This window comes from Mytilus edulis, chromosome 13 (assembly GCF_963676685.1).
Source record: "Mytilus edulis chromosome 13, xbMytEdul2.2, whole genome shotgun sequence".
Classification (NCBI taxonomy): domain Eukaryota; kingdom Metazoa; phylum Mollusca; class Bivalvia; order Mytilida; family Mytilidae; genus Mytilus; species Mytilus edulis.
In genome coordinates this window covers 26,318,242-26,335,954 of record NC_092356.1, presented here as the reverse complement: position 1 = coordinate 26,335,954, position 17,713 = coordinate 26,318,242, and the positions used below count along the sequence as shown (strand labels likewise).

General features: G+C 31.6%; 1 protein-coding gene across 2 annotated transcripts in view; it reads left to right on the top strand.

Moving 5' to 3' along the window:
• The first annotated feature begins 2,546 nt into the window (after window positions 1-2,546).
• Window positions 2,547-17,713, top strand: part of LOC139502180 (uncharacterized) — a 33,090-nt gene continuing 17,923 nt past the window's right edge. For both annotated transcript variants that reach the window (XM_071291565.1, XM_071291564.1), the window contains exons 1-5: window positions 2,547-2,926; window positions 5,265-5,403; window positions 8,748-8,881; window positions 11,858-11,966; window positions 15,236-15,320. In XM_071291565.1, coding sequence (XP_071147666.1) covers window positions 2,736-2,926; window positions 5,265-5,403; window positions 8,748-8,881; window positions 11,858-11,966; window positions 15,236-15,320 — 658 coding nt within the window. In that variant the 5' untranslated portion in view covers window positions 2,547-2,735. The remainder of the gene's footprint in view (window positions 2,927-5,264; window positions 5,404-8,747; window positions 8,882-11,857; window positions 11,967-15,235; window positions 15,321-17,713) is intronic.

Sequence of the window (17,713 nt, the reverse complement as noted above, 5' to 3'; positions counted from 1 at the left end):
GCCTACCCATGTTAAAACTACAATAAAGTATAGCTTGCATCAATTATTTCGATTCTGAATAGGGCAATTAAGGTAATTTCTATGTCCGATAAGTATAAGTGTAAAATCGTTTGTGTAGGCTATTCCATGAACCTCCATTTTGGTTTGTAAAGAAGCAAACGGCTGGCACTGTGATTTTTTAGGAGGAGGAGTTTGAACAGCCAGTATGAAGGGTTGTCGTATCTAGGTCAAATATGTCAATTTCGGAATGAAACACATTACAGTCATAATAAATGAATATAGTAATATCATGTGCACCAATTAAGAGTAGTCAGCACTTCGGTGTTGACATGAATATCAATTATATGGTCGTTTTTATAAATTTTTTGTTTACAAAACTGAATTTTTCGAAAAACTAAGGATTTTCTTACCCCAGGAGTAGATTGATTACCTTAGCCGTATTTGGCACAACTTTTTGGAATTTTGGATACTCAATGCTCTTCAACTTTGTATTTATTTGGCTTTTTAACTATTTTGATCTGAGCGTCACTGATGAGTCTTATGTAGACGAAACGCGCGTCTGGCGTATAAAATTATAATCCTGGTACTTTTGATAACTATTGACAGTGTTTAATATAAAGTGCATGATAATTTGATAAAATTCATGATTCTGAAGAAGTCAATATATGCATGTGCAAACACATTTTATTGGATTTAGAGCATGGGTTTGTTCATAAAGCGAAAGAAGTACGTCATATTACAATTAAATATATAGTCTCATTATCACTAATTTAAAACAAGTATATATATTTGTTTAGGGGCCAGCTGAAGGATGCCTACGAGTGCGGGAATTTCTCATTGCATTGAAGACCTGTTGGTGACCTTCTGCTGTTGTCTATTCTATGGTCAGGTTGTTGTCTCTTTGACACATTCCCCATTTCCATTCTCAATTTTATCAGAGAGTATCGATATACTAATTTTTCATGATTCTGATTTTTTTATTCATGAAATCAGTAAGATCAATTTCATTTCGCTTTTTAACGTGTCGGCTCAAGCGTAAGTTGAGTTTAAAATGAAATTACTTGTGTGAAAGGAACATGTGCCATCTCAGCTAATATACCGTGGCAGTTAATATACAGTACGCGTATTTGTGTAACCATATAGTTTTACATAGCTATTAGAAATCTGAAAAGAATGATATAGTTGTCTCTCTTTGTTCAAATACAAATAGCGTGTATCTGCCTTTCAATGAGCACCTTGATTGATAAATACAGTTAAATGTGCTTTCTACTAGGGTGCTTTAAACGACCTTGAAGGTCTCACACGGTCAGCCATGCATGTATTGTTGTCGCATTGTATATTATAGCTAGATATAAGAAGATGTGGTATGAGTGCCAATGAGACAATTTTCTCTCCATCCAAATAAGAATTTATAAAAGTAAACTGCCATTATAGCATGTATAGGTCAGTGTACGACCTTCAACACGGAGCCTTTGCTCACACCGAACAACAAGCTATAAAGGGCCCCAAAATTACTAGTGTAAAACCATTCAAACGGGAAAACCAATGGTCTAATTATATGAAAGTCGAGAAACGAGAAACACGTATAAATTACATAAACCGAAACTACAACTACTGTACATCAGATTCCTAACTTAGGACAGGTGCAAACATTTGTAGCGGGATTAAACGTTTTAATGGTACCAAACCTTCTCCCTTTTTCCGAGTGAAACAATAGTATAACATCACAACATAGAAAACCACACATAAAATATTAATTGGAATGGCTTAACTCAATTAAAAAACGTAAATTATATAACACACTATGAACGAATAAATTTGCCATTCTACATATCAATGTATTCATATCTAAATTCCTCTATATATACTGAGAGAAATATCTGAGATTAAAATGAAAGGTTCCGCTAGCTATACAACCAGGTTTAATCCATATTCTACATCAGGAAATGTTTGTACCAAGTCAGGAATATGTCTGTTGTTTTCCATTCGTTTGTTGTGTTTGATATGAGGGGGAGGACAGGGGAAATGGAGACAGGGAGAAAGGGGGTAGAAGAAAGGAGAAAGGGGATGGGAGAAAGGAGAGGAAGGCTGGGAGAAAGGAGAAAAAGTTGGAGAAAGGAGAAAAAATAAAATATCTTCTTTTAAAAAATGATCTAATATTTCAAGAAAAAATATCTCAAAAGGAGATGTTTTATTCTAATGGGAGAAAGGAGAACGGGGGTAGGAGAAAGGAGAAAAGGGGTGGGAGAAGGGAGAAGGGTACCCCCTGTCCCCCCCCCCCCCTCTGATATCAGTGTTGGATTTGCCAATTATTGGTTTTACTTGTAATCTCTGTTGGACCTTTTTATTTTTCACTCTATTCGATGTTGGATTTTTTTTTATTACTTAATTCTGTCTTTTTTACATAAATTGTCATCCTGCTTGATTTCTTAAATATCATCCTTTGCTCCATTTGTTTATTAGGTTGTGTGCCAGGTGAGCTTAACAAAATTGGCGCGCTTTTTTTGTCACGATGAGTTCCGATGTAGATAACCTTTCGGAACTTTGTTTATCAGTGGTGGAAATTTGATCTGAATCAGCTGAGACGGCAGTCAATGAATGTTGACCTTAATCCTCATAGATCTGTTTACGAATACTAGAAATGGTCTTTTAGTAAAAGGGTGCACTGTAGATGACATTCAAAAGTGCGATTTACATATGACATGTAACCATTTCGTCAAACCAATGTTAAAATTATGCATTGTAAACTTTCACTTTGTCGATATTTAAGGTTATGTACACTATTCGTCCTAGCTTTTACCACGGATTTAATTAAAGGAGGGAATACTCAGTACAATGTGGAACAAATCTCTTCATGTCAAGTAAAAATATCTAACTATGGAACTATTAATTTGAAACCATTGCAAAGGAATGATGGGTTCCCAAGGTAAATTATATATATGTTCCTTTATTTTTTATTAGATGTTTAGAAATTAGAAACAAGTACAAAAACATGCATATACATTGGTATTTTTTCTTCCATTTTATTAAAGGCAGTGCTTTAAGGCCTGACTTTCAAGTCATGAGGTACATCTTTTCATACACAACATCCAACAAATCTATGTACATGATGTAGGGGGTCATTTGGCCAGAAATAGATCCGGAAATGTTCAATTTTCTCCTCTCCTTTTTATGGTATGATATGGTTTTTGTTTCTTTCATTAACATTGGGAAATAAAGAAACGATCAGTGTGTATTGTTCGTTTTAAAAAACTTGTTATTAATGTTTACTTTGCAATATAAGCAGTCAACCTGAATACAAACTATCATTATTTGTATTCCGTGTGGAAAGAGGTCGGGTCAATTTCGAGTGTTATCTGACATCTAAAGATTTTTTAATCAGTTCAAACCATTTGCAAACGTTGATTAACAATGAAAGGTCGACTGAACATGATAAATATTGCATTTTCTATAATTCAAAGCGGAATATTAATTCGGTTTATGAACGAGAAACGGTAAGCGTTTTCAATTTCGTTAGTTATGTATGTTGTCTACGTATTATCCTGGTTCCTGCTACTACGTTCCGGGCATTAGCTATTTGATATATGTGTTACATTACGATCGGGTACCAGTCAATCTACGCGTGTATGTGTATATGACTCGGTTGACAAGAGCAGTACATGTACGTTCTGCTTTGATGTTGGGAGAATTTTGAATAAACTCTAAATGCTCATAGAATAAGAAATATAATCTAAACTGAATTTACCTCCTTACGAATAATTTATTGCAATATAAATATAAATCCCTTTTGACAAGAGAAATATGACTTTTGTCAGAAATATTTTGTTCACGTGTTCAAAGGTAATCTTCTCTGGATCTTTACACCCTTTACACCTAATTACGTGTGGCGACCATATTGGTTTGTTTACATATTTGTGAAGAAGCCTCTAGAACTATGACCTAAACATAAATAGTCTTCCGAAAACGACAATGCATATTCTAGATTATATATATCAGAATTTCCTGTGTTACTGTATGACTGTATTTAAGTCTAGACTCCATCTGATTAACTATCGAGATGACCTCCGAAAACTGAAGACAGTCTGAAATATAAAATGATTTAAACTTATAAATTGAAAGTTAGCCACCTCATGCAATTTAATTTTTCTTTGTTTGATTGAGTTAATTTTATAGGTTAAAAAATATGTCAAATATCAATTTTACCTGTTTCCTCTTTATACCTACACATGTGTACATGTACATGTACTGATGTTACTAGAGGTACTACACGTACATGTACATGTACTATGGGGAGAGGTGTCATCCCAAACTCCATACCTACCAACTACATGTACCACTATTTGTTCAGATAGCACCATGCATACACATGGATATGGTTGCATTGAGTTTTACATGAATAAAGAATAACCAAATACCTTCTATTGTATTTCAATATGAGGCCAAATAAAAAAGTATGTGTGGTTCCAGTTACATCTGAAAAAAAATTAGGGTAGGTACAAATGTACATGTAGGTAGGGATTTTTTTTATTATTTTTTGGGTTTTTTTTTTTACATTGAGTCTATCATTTTCTATGGGAACAACATTCTGACTTTAACAGTGCTTAATGAAAAATGACAATGAAATCTTTAGGGTAGGCTATTTTTAAGCAGAAAAAGTAGGGACGATAGAGTTACTGGAACCATACATATATTTTTATTTGGCCTGAGTGCTGATGATGTAGTACAATAATTATGTACAGTGCATGTACATTGTACATGTATATATATAGTACTATATACAGTATATTAATATCATAATCAAATAATTTATAATATATGGATAAGCAGCTAATATTGTAAATTACATATATACATGTGTTTTACTTATGTTAGCTATAGATCAAAATTGAGAACTAGTTTGTTTAAAATATACATAATTAGTATGGCGTTCATTATCACTGAACCAGTATATATTTGTTAAGGGGCCAGTTGAAGGACGCCTCCGGGTGCGAGAATTTCTCGCTACATTGAAGACCTGTTGGTGACCTTCTGCTGTTGTGTTTTTTTCTATGGTCGGGTTGTTGTCTCTTTGGCACATTCCCCATTTCCATTCTCAATTTTATTGTGCATGATATATGAATGAACATGACAATTATTTTTGTGTGTGAGTTTTATACATGTATAGTTTAAGATAGTATTACATGACTTGTACATGTTGTTGTCATGCTACATTAAGTACTAGCACTTATTTAACTACCATGATCTTGATGATAACTATTTTGTAGGTTTTCTACATATTATAGAGTGACCAATAGACTGCGGTCAGAACTGTGGAATTATAGCTTTAATCCTTGCCAGTCTTATAATGAACCCTTTGATCTTGGTGATAAAAATAGATATGGTGAACCTTGTATGTCAGTCTCAGTAAGTGAATGTACAACACACAACTCTTATCCTGTAAAAAATTTAAATGTTTAACATAAAAAAGAAGATGTGGTATGATTGCCAATGAGACAACTCTCCACAAGAGAATTAAGCTTATTGTATAAAATGTTTAAACATGATAAAGTTTAAATTACATGAAGCTTTAGTTTGAAATTTATTATTATTTTTTTTATCAAAATGAGGATTATTTAAAATATTAGTTACATGTACATGTATAAAATACATAACATACTAACATACAATGTACATGTAATGTGCATGTAAATGTATAAATATAATACTGTGTGTCCTGTTTACTGACTACTATCATGACTAAAATACTTTTTTATTTGGTCTATAATTCTCTCATTGCTGTGAACCAGCTTGGTTTACTTTCCATGAATCTTTAAATGTGGCCTGTACATGTACAAAATGTATATAAAACTCTTATAAAACTTAAAAGAGATTTTTTCTGTCAATTTTAGCTACAATGTACATGCACTTCAAATGGCTCTCCTTATGTCAAATGTATTATGGCCCTACTTCTCAAAATGTTTATTTATATTTGATTATATAATTCGTACATGTATGTTTTAACAAATTTGATTCGTTTATCTATCCTCCATAAATACTAATATATCTGTACAGGTAAAATTTAATTCTAATCAAGCTGGTACAGATTGATTTACGACCTTCCACTTGGATATTGCACAGCAGGTGTTTATTACACTGGGACAACTGTCCGACCAGTCTGACATCTAGACGGATTAAGACATCCATAAAAATAAGTCCCTACCCATACTGTAGTTACATGTTAAACTATATTTTCCAAGGTCGCAAGAAAACAGCGGATAGCAAAAAGCATATTGCACAGAAAAAGCATATTGCACGGTTATTTTTAGGATGTCTTAAAACCGATATACTTTGTGACGTCATGTAATGAATTTCAGGATATTGTTAAACGTTTTCCACCAAATGAAATCTTTGAACGATTATTCATTGTTATTTGACGGAAAAAAATCTTAAAATACATAAGATGCTTAACAAAAAAAAATAAATTAAATAAAAACTAATATGTTGTTAGGCCAATTAAAATTAATTGATAGATTTTCATCCCCGCCCGCCCCTCTGAAATCTTCCCGCCCCGATTTTTTTTATTTTTGAAAAAAATATGATTTCCGGATTTTGTTCATTTCCGTTACCGGTAACCGTCGATAATTTCGATTCATGTAAAACTTCCTGTTTAAAAATACGGTTTTCGTATTTCTCAGAGTATTCTTACTGAAATCACTAAGTCGATATATTCTGATCTATGATGACAACATCATTTACCGAGAATAGAGATTGATTACGAGAAGGGCATGAAATATTCGGGTTACGAGTAATACGCTGTTTCCAAGAACGCAAATCGCCGTATGTGACAAATGACACAAATGTTTGTGAATAAAACACCTTGGATTTATTTTATTTATACAATGACTTTGTGTCAAGAAATTTGAACTGTGAATGAAACCCAAAAGCGTAAAATCGTGGAACACATTTGACTGGAATAAAGAAATTGACACAAGCATGAACTTTTTAGATTGGTGACCGTATATTGAGTTCAGAAAATCGACAAACATACGCATTTTTAATTTATTAATTTATAGCAAGCTCTTAGATTTAGATTTAGCCATGCCTTTCGTTTTTTGTAGAAAAACAGCAAACATCCTCTGTCACAATACCCACGATAGAGTCATTAAACAACTTTATGTTTTACATTGTAATTATAATTGCATCTTGCATACTAAGGACCAACCCTATTATTTCAACACTGTTTGAGTTTTCATTTTATTCTGTACTTATCGTACTCGTGTTGCATACCAATGCATTTGCTTCATTTTGTTAGGACAACAAAACATTGCTTAGAAAGCAAAATACATTTGATGTAGGTAGTCCAACTGAAGAGAGCATTTCTCCACATTTCTGCTGTTTACTATAAAATAGGTTTCTAAAGTGGCAATTACATGAATAACAGTGATTGCCAATCAGAGATATATATATTTGAAAAAGCGGCACCAGCATATGGAGTATATGTGTCTCAATTGATACGTTACTCTAGAGCTAGCTCAAAGTACGTTGATTTTGTTGAACGAGGAATACTGCTTTCTCAAAAGTTGCTAAGACAGGGCTATGAATCAATCAAATTAAGGTCATCTATCAAGCAATTTTATGGTCGCCATCATGAGCTGATTGGCCATAATGACAAAAATGTGTCAGAAATCATATCTCAGTGATATTCTTCCTCAGTCATAATAACCTTCCATCATTACCGAACTGAATAACATGACGGGTGCCGTATACGGTGCAGGAAATGCTTACCCTTCCGGAGCACCCGATTTCACTCCTGGTTTTTAGTGGAGTTCGTGTTGTTTCCTACTTATTATTTGTAACTGTTGATGTAAATGTCTTTTGGTTTTATGAGTCTTTGGTTACTCCTTGGTTTTGCCGGATTGTTATTGTCTTATACAAGACACCTTATGGATGTATTTACATGATATATATAAGCTTATTATTACACTTGCATATATGAATAACACGTGACCAGAAGGTTCATATGAAATAAAATTTAAAAAATAAAATCCTCCCACCCGCCCCATTTTTTTCAAAAATTTGGATGAAAATCTACTAATTAATTTTAGTTGGCCTTATTGTCAAGGAGACAATATATTATCTAAATATTCAAACAAAATCAAATGACGATTTTGATACAAATATGGTCGGAAATTATTAATATAACAAATATAGCCTTTGTATGAGGTCAATACAGGATATATCGACCTCAGACTTCGTCCTCAGTCAATATACTTCTTTCAGGTCAATATATCCTTGTATCGACCTCATACAAAGGCTTTATTTGTATAATATTATTAGTGTATGTTTACTTATACATGTGTCAACAAACATGATAAAGACATGATAGAACTCCATGATGAAATTATTTATTCACAGTGCACTGCTCACTTAAATAGCTTCAACATGGTCAAAACACATCCTTCAAACTAGGGGAGTTTGGCAGGCAACCTTGCAACTAATATCAACTTTCAAAACATTTAAAACAGTTTTATTAAAATACTTAAAACATCGTCATTGAACATGCAGACTATGAATAAAAAATTGAGAGAGTATTAATTTTGTCAATGATATTATTAAACTCCTTAATATATAAATTTTGTGATTTATTTTGAGAGCCATGCTCAATACCTCATGTGGTTCAAATTAAATATAAATGTACATGTATCTAAATGTAAAGGTCACACATCCCTCTAGTTTCAAAGAGTTAACCTTAATTCTTTATTTTTCAGATATGCAAATTTGGTAAAATCTTAAACAGGCAGTATTATTACACATATGGCCAACATAATTCAGCTAACTTCAGTGTAGCAGTAAAGAGTACAGATAGTCCTCCTATTGTTACATTGACATTTAATGGAACTGGGTAAGAATTGTCATACATGTACATGTAAAAAATGTATAGTATATGTACATTAATTTCTCTCTGTATTATCAGATTATGTAATGACAATGTAGATGTGATTCTCATATTTAAGTTTTTTTATCAGAATGATAATTGTTAGGGTTTCACATGCCAAAACATGGACTTTTTATACGCCCGTCAAAATTTTCTGTCCTGCGTAAACATGCCACACCGTAACTTGAGAACGACTTATCCAAATTTCATGAAACTTAATATTGTTGTTTCTTATGATGGTCAAATGATCTGTATACTTTTTGGTGAAAATAAGATTTAAACTTTTTGAGTTACGGCACTTTATAACTAAAACAGGTGTGTGTTTTTTTCACATGTCGCACTGTATCTCAAAAACAATTCTTGATTATGACTTAAAACTTTAAACACTTCTTAGTTATATTAATCTCAATATCTGTATACTTTTTGGTGATGATTCAAAATTTCATTTTTGAGTTATTGAGTATTTTGTAAAAAAGGGGGAGGGTTTTTTTACATGTCACGCCATATCTCAAAAACTATTTATGATTATTGCTTAAAACTTTACACATGTCTTTGTTATATTAATCTCAATATCTGTATACTTTTTGGTGATGATTCAAAATTTTATTTTTGAGTTATTAGTATTTTGTAAAAAAGGGGGAGGGATTTTTTTACATGTTGTGCTGTATCTCAAAAACGATTTATGATTATTGCTTAAAACTTTACACACTTCTTTGTTCTATTAATCTAAAGATCTGTATACTTTTTGGTGATTATTCAAAATTTTATTTTTGAGGTATTGAGTATTTTGTAAAACAGGGGAGGATTTTTTACATGTCGCGCCGTATCTCAAAAATAAGTTATGATTATTGCTTAAAACTTTACACACTTCTTTGATATATTAATCTAAAGATCTGTATACTTTTAATCAAAATTTTATTTTGGTAATATTTAGTTTTTGTAAAAAAAAACAGGGTGGGGGTTTCACATGTCCCGCCGTGTCTCAAAAACAATATATGGTTATTGCTTAAAACTTTTTCATAAACTATTTATGATTATTGCATAAGACTTCCACATAAGACGTCAGGCGTATCATGCACTCATGGCGCAGCTGTTTATTTAATTTCATTATACATTGTACATGTAATATAAGGCATTGTATAGGGGGTATTTCCCCATCCACATGCAAATCCTACTACACCATTGAATTGATTTAGGCCAGGTGAGCTTTTCTCATCACTTGACGTACGTTGTCTGTCGTCGTCTGCTCTTAAATTTTCAGATGAATCGGAAAACCCATTGTTAGGTTGCTGCCCCTGAATTGGAAATTTTAAGGAAACTTTTCTGTTTTTGGTTATTATCTTGATCATTTTTATAGATATAGATAAACTGTAAACAGCAATAATGTTCAGCAAAGTAAGATGTACAAATAGATAAAATAAAATAAACCAAAATGGTCTGTTAACCCCTTCAGGAGTTATTGCCTTTTATAGTAAATTTTTAACAATTTTTCTTAATTTTTGTATTTTTTACAAAAATCTTCTCCTGTGAAACTTCCGAGACAAATTTAACCAAACTTGGCCACAATCATCATTTGGGTATCTAGTTTGAAAATTGGGTCTGATGACCCGGCCTGTGAACCAAGATCGCCGACATGGCTAAAATAGAACATAGGGTAAACATGGTAAAATGCAGTTTTCATGGTTTTTGGCTCACATCTCTGAAACCAAAGCACTTAGAGCAAATCTGATGGAATAAAATTGTTCAACAGGTCAACATCTATCTGCCTTGAAATTTTTAGACCATTTAGGCAACCTGTTGTTTGGTTGCTGCCCCTGAATTGGTAATTTAAAGAAAATTTTGCAGCTTTTGGTTATTATCTTGAATATTAGTAAAGTAAGATCTACAAACACATCACCATTACCAAAACACAAGTTTGTCATATGAATCCATCTGCGTCCTTTGTTTAATATGCAGATAGACCAAGGTGAGCGTTATGCCTCTGCTGTAGCAGAGGGTGCATTTAGTTTTACCCTTGTCTGTTTGTACGTCGTAAAATTGGTTTCCATTCTCTAACTTTAGTCTCAATCAAATGTAAGAAACTTGTACACAATGCTTACAATCACACAACACAGATCAATCTTGAATTTCGGTGGTGTCCCTTTTACTGTTCTACAGTTGTGCCCCTTTAAAATGGGAAAGGTGCTGAAATTTTTCAATTTTGTTCTGTTTCTTTAGTTTGCCTCAACCAAATGTATTATTCTCATATACCAGGTATACATCGTATACAATGCTTATTACCACAAAACACAGATCAAGTATGAAATTTTAGTGGCCTCACTTTGACCAACGCTGAGTTTTTCTTTTCCATGCTCTAACTTAAGTTTGCATCAACTAAATGTTTGATGTCTTTTCATGATACACAAGTGTATTTGTATAGAAACACAATAACGTTTTGTGTAAGGCTGTTATAAATCACATTATTTCTTAAAACACTGTAAGCCAGCTTATTTATGTTAACTCTTATTAATTGCTTCTATCCTCTTATTTTTGGCACACTTGTCATGCTTTTGCACATTTTTTTTATTTGCAACAATTTATATTTGCATATAATTTTTGTACTTATGAAAATAAATTGCTCTCTAATATAAGTTTGTTAAATGGAAAGATGTTAACAATTTTGGCGTGTTTTTTTTACTCTGTCTGTCTCAAAAATTAGTTTAAACGGTGTATGTTTACTAATACCTGGTGGTAATCCCCAGCCTAATTTCTGCATATCATTTGACATTGTTGCATGTTGCTTATATTATATAATATGAAATAATCAAAATGTTATACATATATATTTAATTTGTTTTGGAAAATGAATATCAAATGCAATATTTAATTGTGGATTAACAGGATTAACTTTCAATTAGGTAATTGTAAACAAGATGTCATTAATTTATTTCCATTTCTTTTCAGAGGTAATTTCAGAAAGAAATCTCTTATCCATTTAATCTGTGATAAGAGTCTATTTAATCCTGACAGTGCAGTGTTTAGTATAAAGCATGATGATTTGAAAACAGGGATTGTAAGTTTTATTGTTTTCATTCGTACAATACACAACAAATATGTTGAAGAAATTTATTTAGCTAGTGTGGATTCATTATTATTTGTTGGGTACCAATTTTCGTGGATTACATTAGTAAACTTGGTAAAGTTGAACCAAAAAATATTAAATGTTCAACAAATGACCAATTTTCTTAACGCTTGTATGCAGACTTCAGCAAAACAACAAAATTAGATATCCACAAACACCTGGCCTTGAAGGCATAAAACTTTGCTCAGTGCTCGGAGCACAAAAATCATGCTCGAAAGTTTTATGACCGTGATCATAAGTCAGTTTTCCTTAATCCACAAAAATGAATGAACCCACGAAAATGAATGAATCCACAGTAATTAATTGTCTTTCCATTATTCTCATCTATGTCTGTAAGACCTAATAGAAAGAACAAGGTTTTGATATTTGATTTCAATTTATTTTTGCAAAATTTATATTTTGGTGTTTGTCCCTTTTCAGCCAACTTGGGAGTGATTTTCTAATTTCCAAGTTTTATATTATGTTTACATTATTTCTGTACTAAAGCGCATAAAATAAAATTGCTCACTATTATAAGTTTGTTAGCAGTAATTTGGAAGATGTTAAAAGTTAACCAACTTTGGTGGTTTTTCCTTAGCGTGAAATATATTAAAATTATAACATATTTTTTGCAAGTTTCCTGATAATTTGACCTATAATGGTTTTCTTTTACAAATTTGATTTTGATGGAGAGTTGACTCATTGACACTCATACCACATGTATCTTCTTATATGGACCATAATTTGGTATTCGGCCTTTGGTTTCTTTTTGTATCCTTTTTTATAAGTTCTAAAACTTTAACTTTTATTCTGTGGGTTGTGTTGGTGTTAGAATAGTATTAATGGAACAATTGAGTTTTTCAAGAAAAAATTAATACATTTTGATTCACCGTTTACGTGACAGGAAACCACACAGGAAACCAATCTTTATTTTCTTTATTTTGCACAATATATTTCAAAAGACATAAATGAATACCATTACTAGTGTTACTTGCTTCATGTTAATATTTAAAATCTATTTTCAATGTTAAATTAAAGTTTTTTTTAAACGTGACAGGAAACCATAAGAAACCGAAAGCATTTTTTTAGTCTTATTTTATAGCAAAATCTGCTTAAAATCTGAACAGTATACTTTTTCTTAAAATCCATCTTAAATGTAACAGTATTATAAAACTCCTAAATATGTGCTTGTTTTGAAAACAATTAGTACAATTTATTCAGAAATTTCCATATTTTCTTCATTGATACAGGATACCATAATCGTTGTATCTTGATGTTTTAGCCAAAAAAATGTATTTATATTTGGTTTTGAAATTCCAGTTATATACAATTTATTCCAAATCATTGGCAATGTAAAATTCTTTAAATCCAGTAAAGAAAAAAACTTTTAACTTGTAATTAAAATGTTTAAAATAGGCACCATGTGATATTTGTGACCTGTACACCATCTACATGGTTTCCACATTTTAACCTACTTTAGTGGGCTAAAATCAATAAAGTACTTCCTTTCAAGTCATGCATGGTAAAAGTTTACTTCTCCTTTGACAAGTTTATTGCGTTTCTGAAAAGTGTTTGCAGAACATGTACATGAATAAAAAAATAATTAAAAATTGTGACAAAGATACCAACTTTGTACATTCCAAGTGTAACGGTATATTAACATGTATTTTTTATTAAATTATCTTTATTCACCTAAAATATCCAGTAATATTTACTGCTGAAGCAAAATCAATCCAACGAGCATCGGCACAATGGTAAGAGACGTAATGTCGATTGAATTTTCCAAGGACCCTTTACATCGTTATCTGGAAACGAAGTGTGTTGTAACGTCTGTCAAATCTGAAATCGATTTTGTCAAGTCATTGGGCATTTATTTTCACACAAGATTGTATGTAACATTATGCACATAGGAAAAATAATAGACCCCCGGCGCAATCTCTTTGAAAATTGTATTTTCCTTTTTTAAACAAGACGAAACAAGTCTACAGATTATGTTTGCCAACATCCCGTAGGAAACAAAAACAATGTTTAGACCTAGTATTTCATATATCCGGCCGTAAGGGTGTGATCACATGTTAGTCACATGTTTCACGTATAACCGGAAATGATTAGAACTTAACGACAAAAACAATTTTAATAAAAAAAAGGAAATAACTGGACTTCTGTTTCGTGTGAAATGTAACGCATAACGATAACGTCATTTTCTAACTTAATTATTACGAAGAACAAAACTAGAATGTAAATCATCTCTAATTTACCTGTTTGAACATCGTGCGAGGGTTCATATTTGCATATTGTTATAAAGAATTCTTTTACAACAAAGCAGATTACATTATCTTAAATTTGCGTTACGAAATTGGAAACCAAAGTAACGCTAGTGTTCTTACACCTGCTACAGAAATACTTATAGTTCTCAGCATTTTCTTCTGACTATTCTTATTGGTCGATGTTCTTTATTATTTGAAAGCAAAAGTTACGAATTTGCCGGTGACGATTATCTATAAATCAGTCAGCGTTATGCACTTCGCAAGCGAAAAGTAACGTGAGAAACGACACAAAAATACAGGCGTATAATCTTTGAATTTTGTTAATTTCAATTTTTTTTCTAGGGAAGAGTAGCATACACTTGTATGTTGATAAAAATAAAGACATCTTTAGATGTAATTACAACTTTTCTTACAGTAATACACATTTTTATCACTTTTCTATCGTTATAGGAAATGAGCCCAATAGCAAATTATGGTCCATATCTACATGTAGTCTAATTTCTGTATAACATTTGAGGATTTTTTTCAAGATACCATGGCTATATGAAGTTGGTAGAAATGAACATGAAGTTGTTGGTTAAAGTAAATTGATATGTTGATTTTTCATTTACCATTTTTACCATGTTTACTTTGAGAGATATATTTTAAAAGTTGAAATTAACACTGTGAAAAATAAAATAGAAATTTATAAGAGCTAATTTCATATTTCATTATCTATACCAGAAAAATTTCCGGATTTGACTTCATTTGACTATAACAAATATAAATCGTTTAAAATGTTTACTGTCGGAGAGATATATAAAAAGTAAAAATTGTGAAAAAAAGAAATTGAAAAGAATTGATTTCATATTTCATTATTCATATATAACAGAACAATTCCAAATTTGACTTCATTTTCCTATAACAAATATACATGTCATAAATTTTCTAGAATTTCCGTTATTCTCTTTCCAGATATCAGAGCTTCGCCATATATGTTGTTGTCCTAATGCATGTATTGATGGTATTCCCACTGACAACTCAACTAACCTGTCTGTAGGTAAGTAAATATTGTAAAATTCAGAAATTATTGCTAAAAATGCGACAGATTTAGACTAGAGTAATTATTGCAATAATCTAAACTCCCATTTTGAAATTTTTTATATGAATTACACAGTCCTTTTCTTAAAATCACATAATTTAAAATCCTATTTTAGTCTAAAAGACAAAATCATAATAATAAATGCAAGCAATAATGTCTGAATTTACAATAGGTAATTTGCTTCATACACTACCAACTTGTCTCCAGGTAAGCAGAAATGGAGGCAGTATAAACTACAGTTTGATCATTTTGTAATTAATTTTTCTCTGGATGCAAAGTCAAATGAAAGTGTTTGAAGATTAGATGGATGTCAATTAGAAAGATTATTATTAGGATTTTGAAAAAGAAATGTTGTGTGTTGTTAGTTTTAAGGTGTTTAAAGCCACTTTCAACAAACTTGGCTGTATCATGGCTGCCTGCTTTTAATTTGAAGGCTATTACAATGAAATCAGTGGAGCACAATCACCCTTTTTAGTCAAATCAAAATTACATTAAAACGATGAATTTGAGGTAGGTGTTGTTTTATTATTGATTATATAGTAGTAATCGAACATTTGTTGATTCATCAATTCAAAATGGCGGGTCCCTCCTTAGTTACGCCTGGTCAATTGTGGATTTGACGGCAACTTTTAGCCAATGAAAAAAATTGTTACATCCAAATTTCATTAGAATCATTGATAACTCCTCTTCTGTTTGTTAAAGGAGCATTGATATTTGCTTCATTGACAATATTAACTTAAAGGCCACATGTGGAGCAGGATATGCGTACTCTTCCGTAGCAGGTGAGACCACCCCCAGTTTTTGGTGGGGTTTGTGTTGCTTAGCTATAGTCTTTAGTTTTCTATGTTGTGTCTTGTGTACTATTATTTGTCTGTCTGTCTGTTTGTTTGTTTAATTCTTTTTTAACCTTGGCGTTGTCAGTTATTTTTCTATCTATGATAAAATTTAGAAAGGAAATGGGAAATGTGTCAAAGCAACAACAACCGGACCATAGAGCAGACAATGGGTCTTCAATGTAGCAAGAAACTCCCGCACACAGAGGCGTCTTTCAGCTGGCCCTTTGAACATGTTGAATGTCCCTCTGGTATCTTTCCCCCTCTCTTATATCACAAATAGTTTTCAAATAAGTTTATCAGTATGTCTAATGGAATTTTGTGTTCATGCATCCATGTGGTGCATGATAACAATCAGTTTTATTTTTAAACCATATTTATTTACGATATTTTCCAAATAAGATATATGCAATGTTTCTTTTGTCTTAACATATTTTTGGTATAAATAAAATAAATGATTTTATCTTCAATTTTGATACTAACACAAACATTGGTCACACAAAAATGGGGTGATGTGTAAAGTTTTTTTCAAAATGTAAGTCAAGATGAAGGACAAATAATGGAAGAATTTATTGATTTATTGTGTATAATCTTTCCTGGGAAATATACATGTAAATGAAAGTCTTTAACTACATGCATTTCATTTTTACCTTTGCGTGGGATTTTACTAGATAGAAAACAAATATATACTTGACAAATAAGAATTTATTGTTATGATGTTATAAAAAATAAAATATGATACTATTAAACTTTTCCTATGCTTAGTCATAGTTATAGTTATCTGCCGTGCAGAAATTATCATATGTATCATTAACCAAATTCTATGAAGTACAAGTACCTGTTTTAAACCTTGAACCAGAATAAATCCATATTTGTGAATATTTACTTTGTGAATGTGTATTAGTGCTTAACCTAGGCCTGTACATCAAGGTCACATTCATAAGATCATCATATCTAGGGTATTTATAATCTTATGTTCATGATGTACATGTAGTAAATTTACATGTTATTGCTGAGAATAAGATTTCAATGGATCTCATCTTAAGTTATACACAGACTGTAAATTATCTATTTCTTGGTCAGAGAAAAGTCAGATTTCTAGGTCAAAATAACGTATTTGACCAGATTTAAGTTTCAAATATGCTCTTAAACATGTTAAAAAAATAGATGAAGAATTAATAAATTAACGTAAGATAAAGTTTATAATCAGAAATACATGTAGAATTAATAAATTACATGTAATATGAAGTTTAGAATCCGAAATACATGTAGCCTAGTTTCAAGTTATCTGACCTTTCTGTTGTGGTGATTAATTCAGCAAATAGCAACTATAAACAAAAAGGGATGTAGGTTACAGGTCAATTTGATGTCACAGTAACCTATTTAACCACAGATGAGGCCAGAAAGGAAAATAGGGAACAATACACAAGTGACCCAAAGTCTATATAAGATGAATATAGCTCTAAATCTCCCTAAATCTTTACAAGTTTGTCAAAAGTGCCCTATTCCTTATTTTAA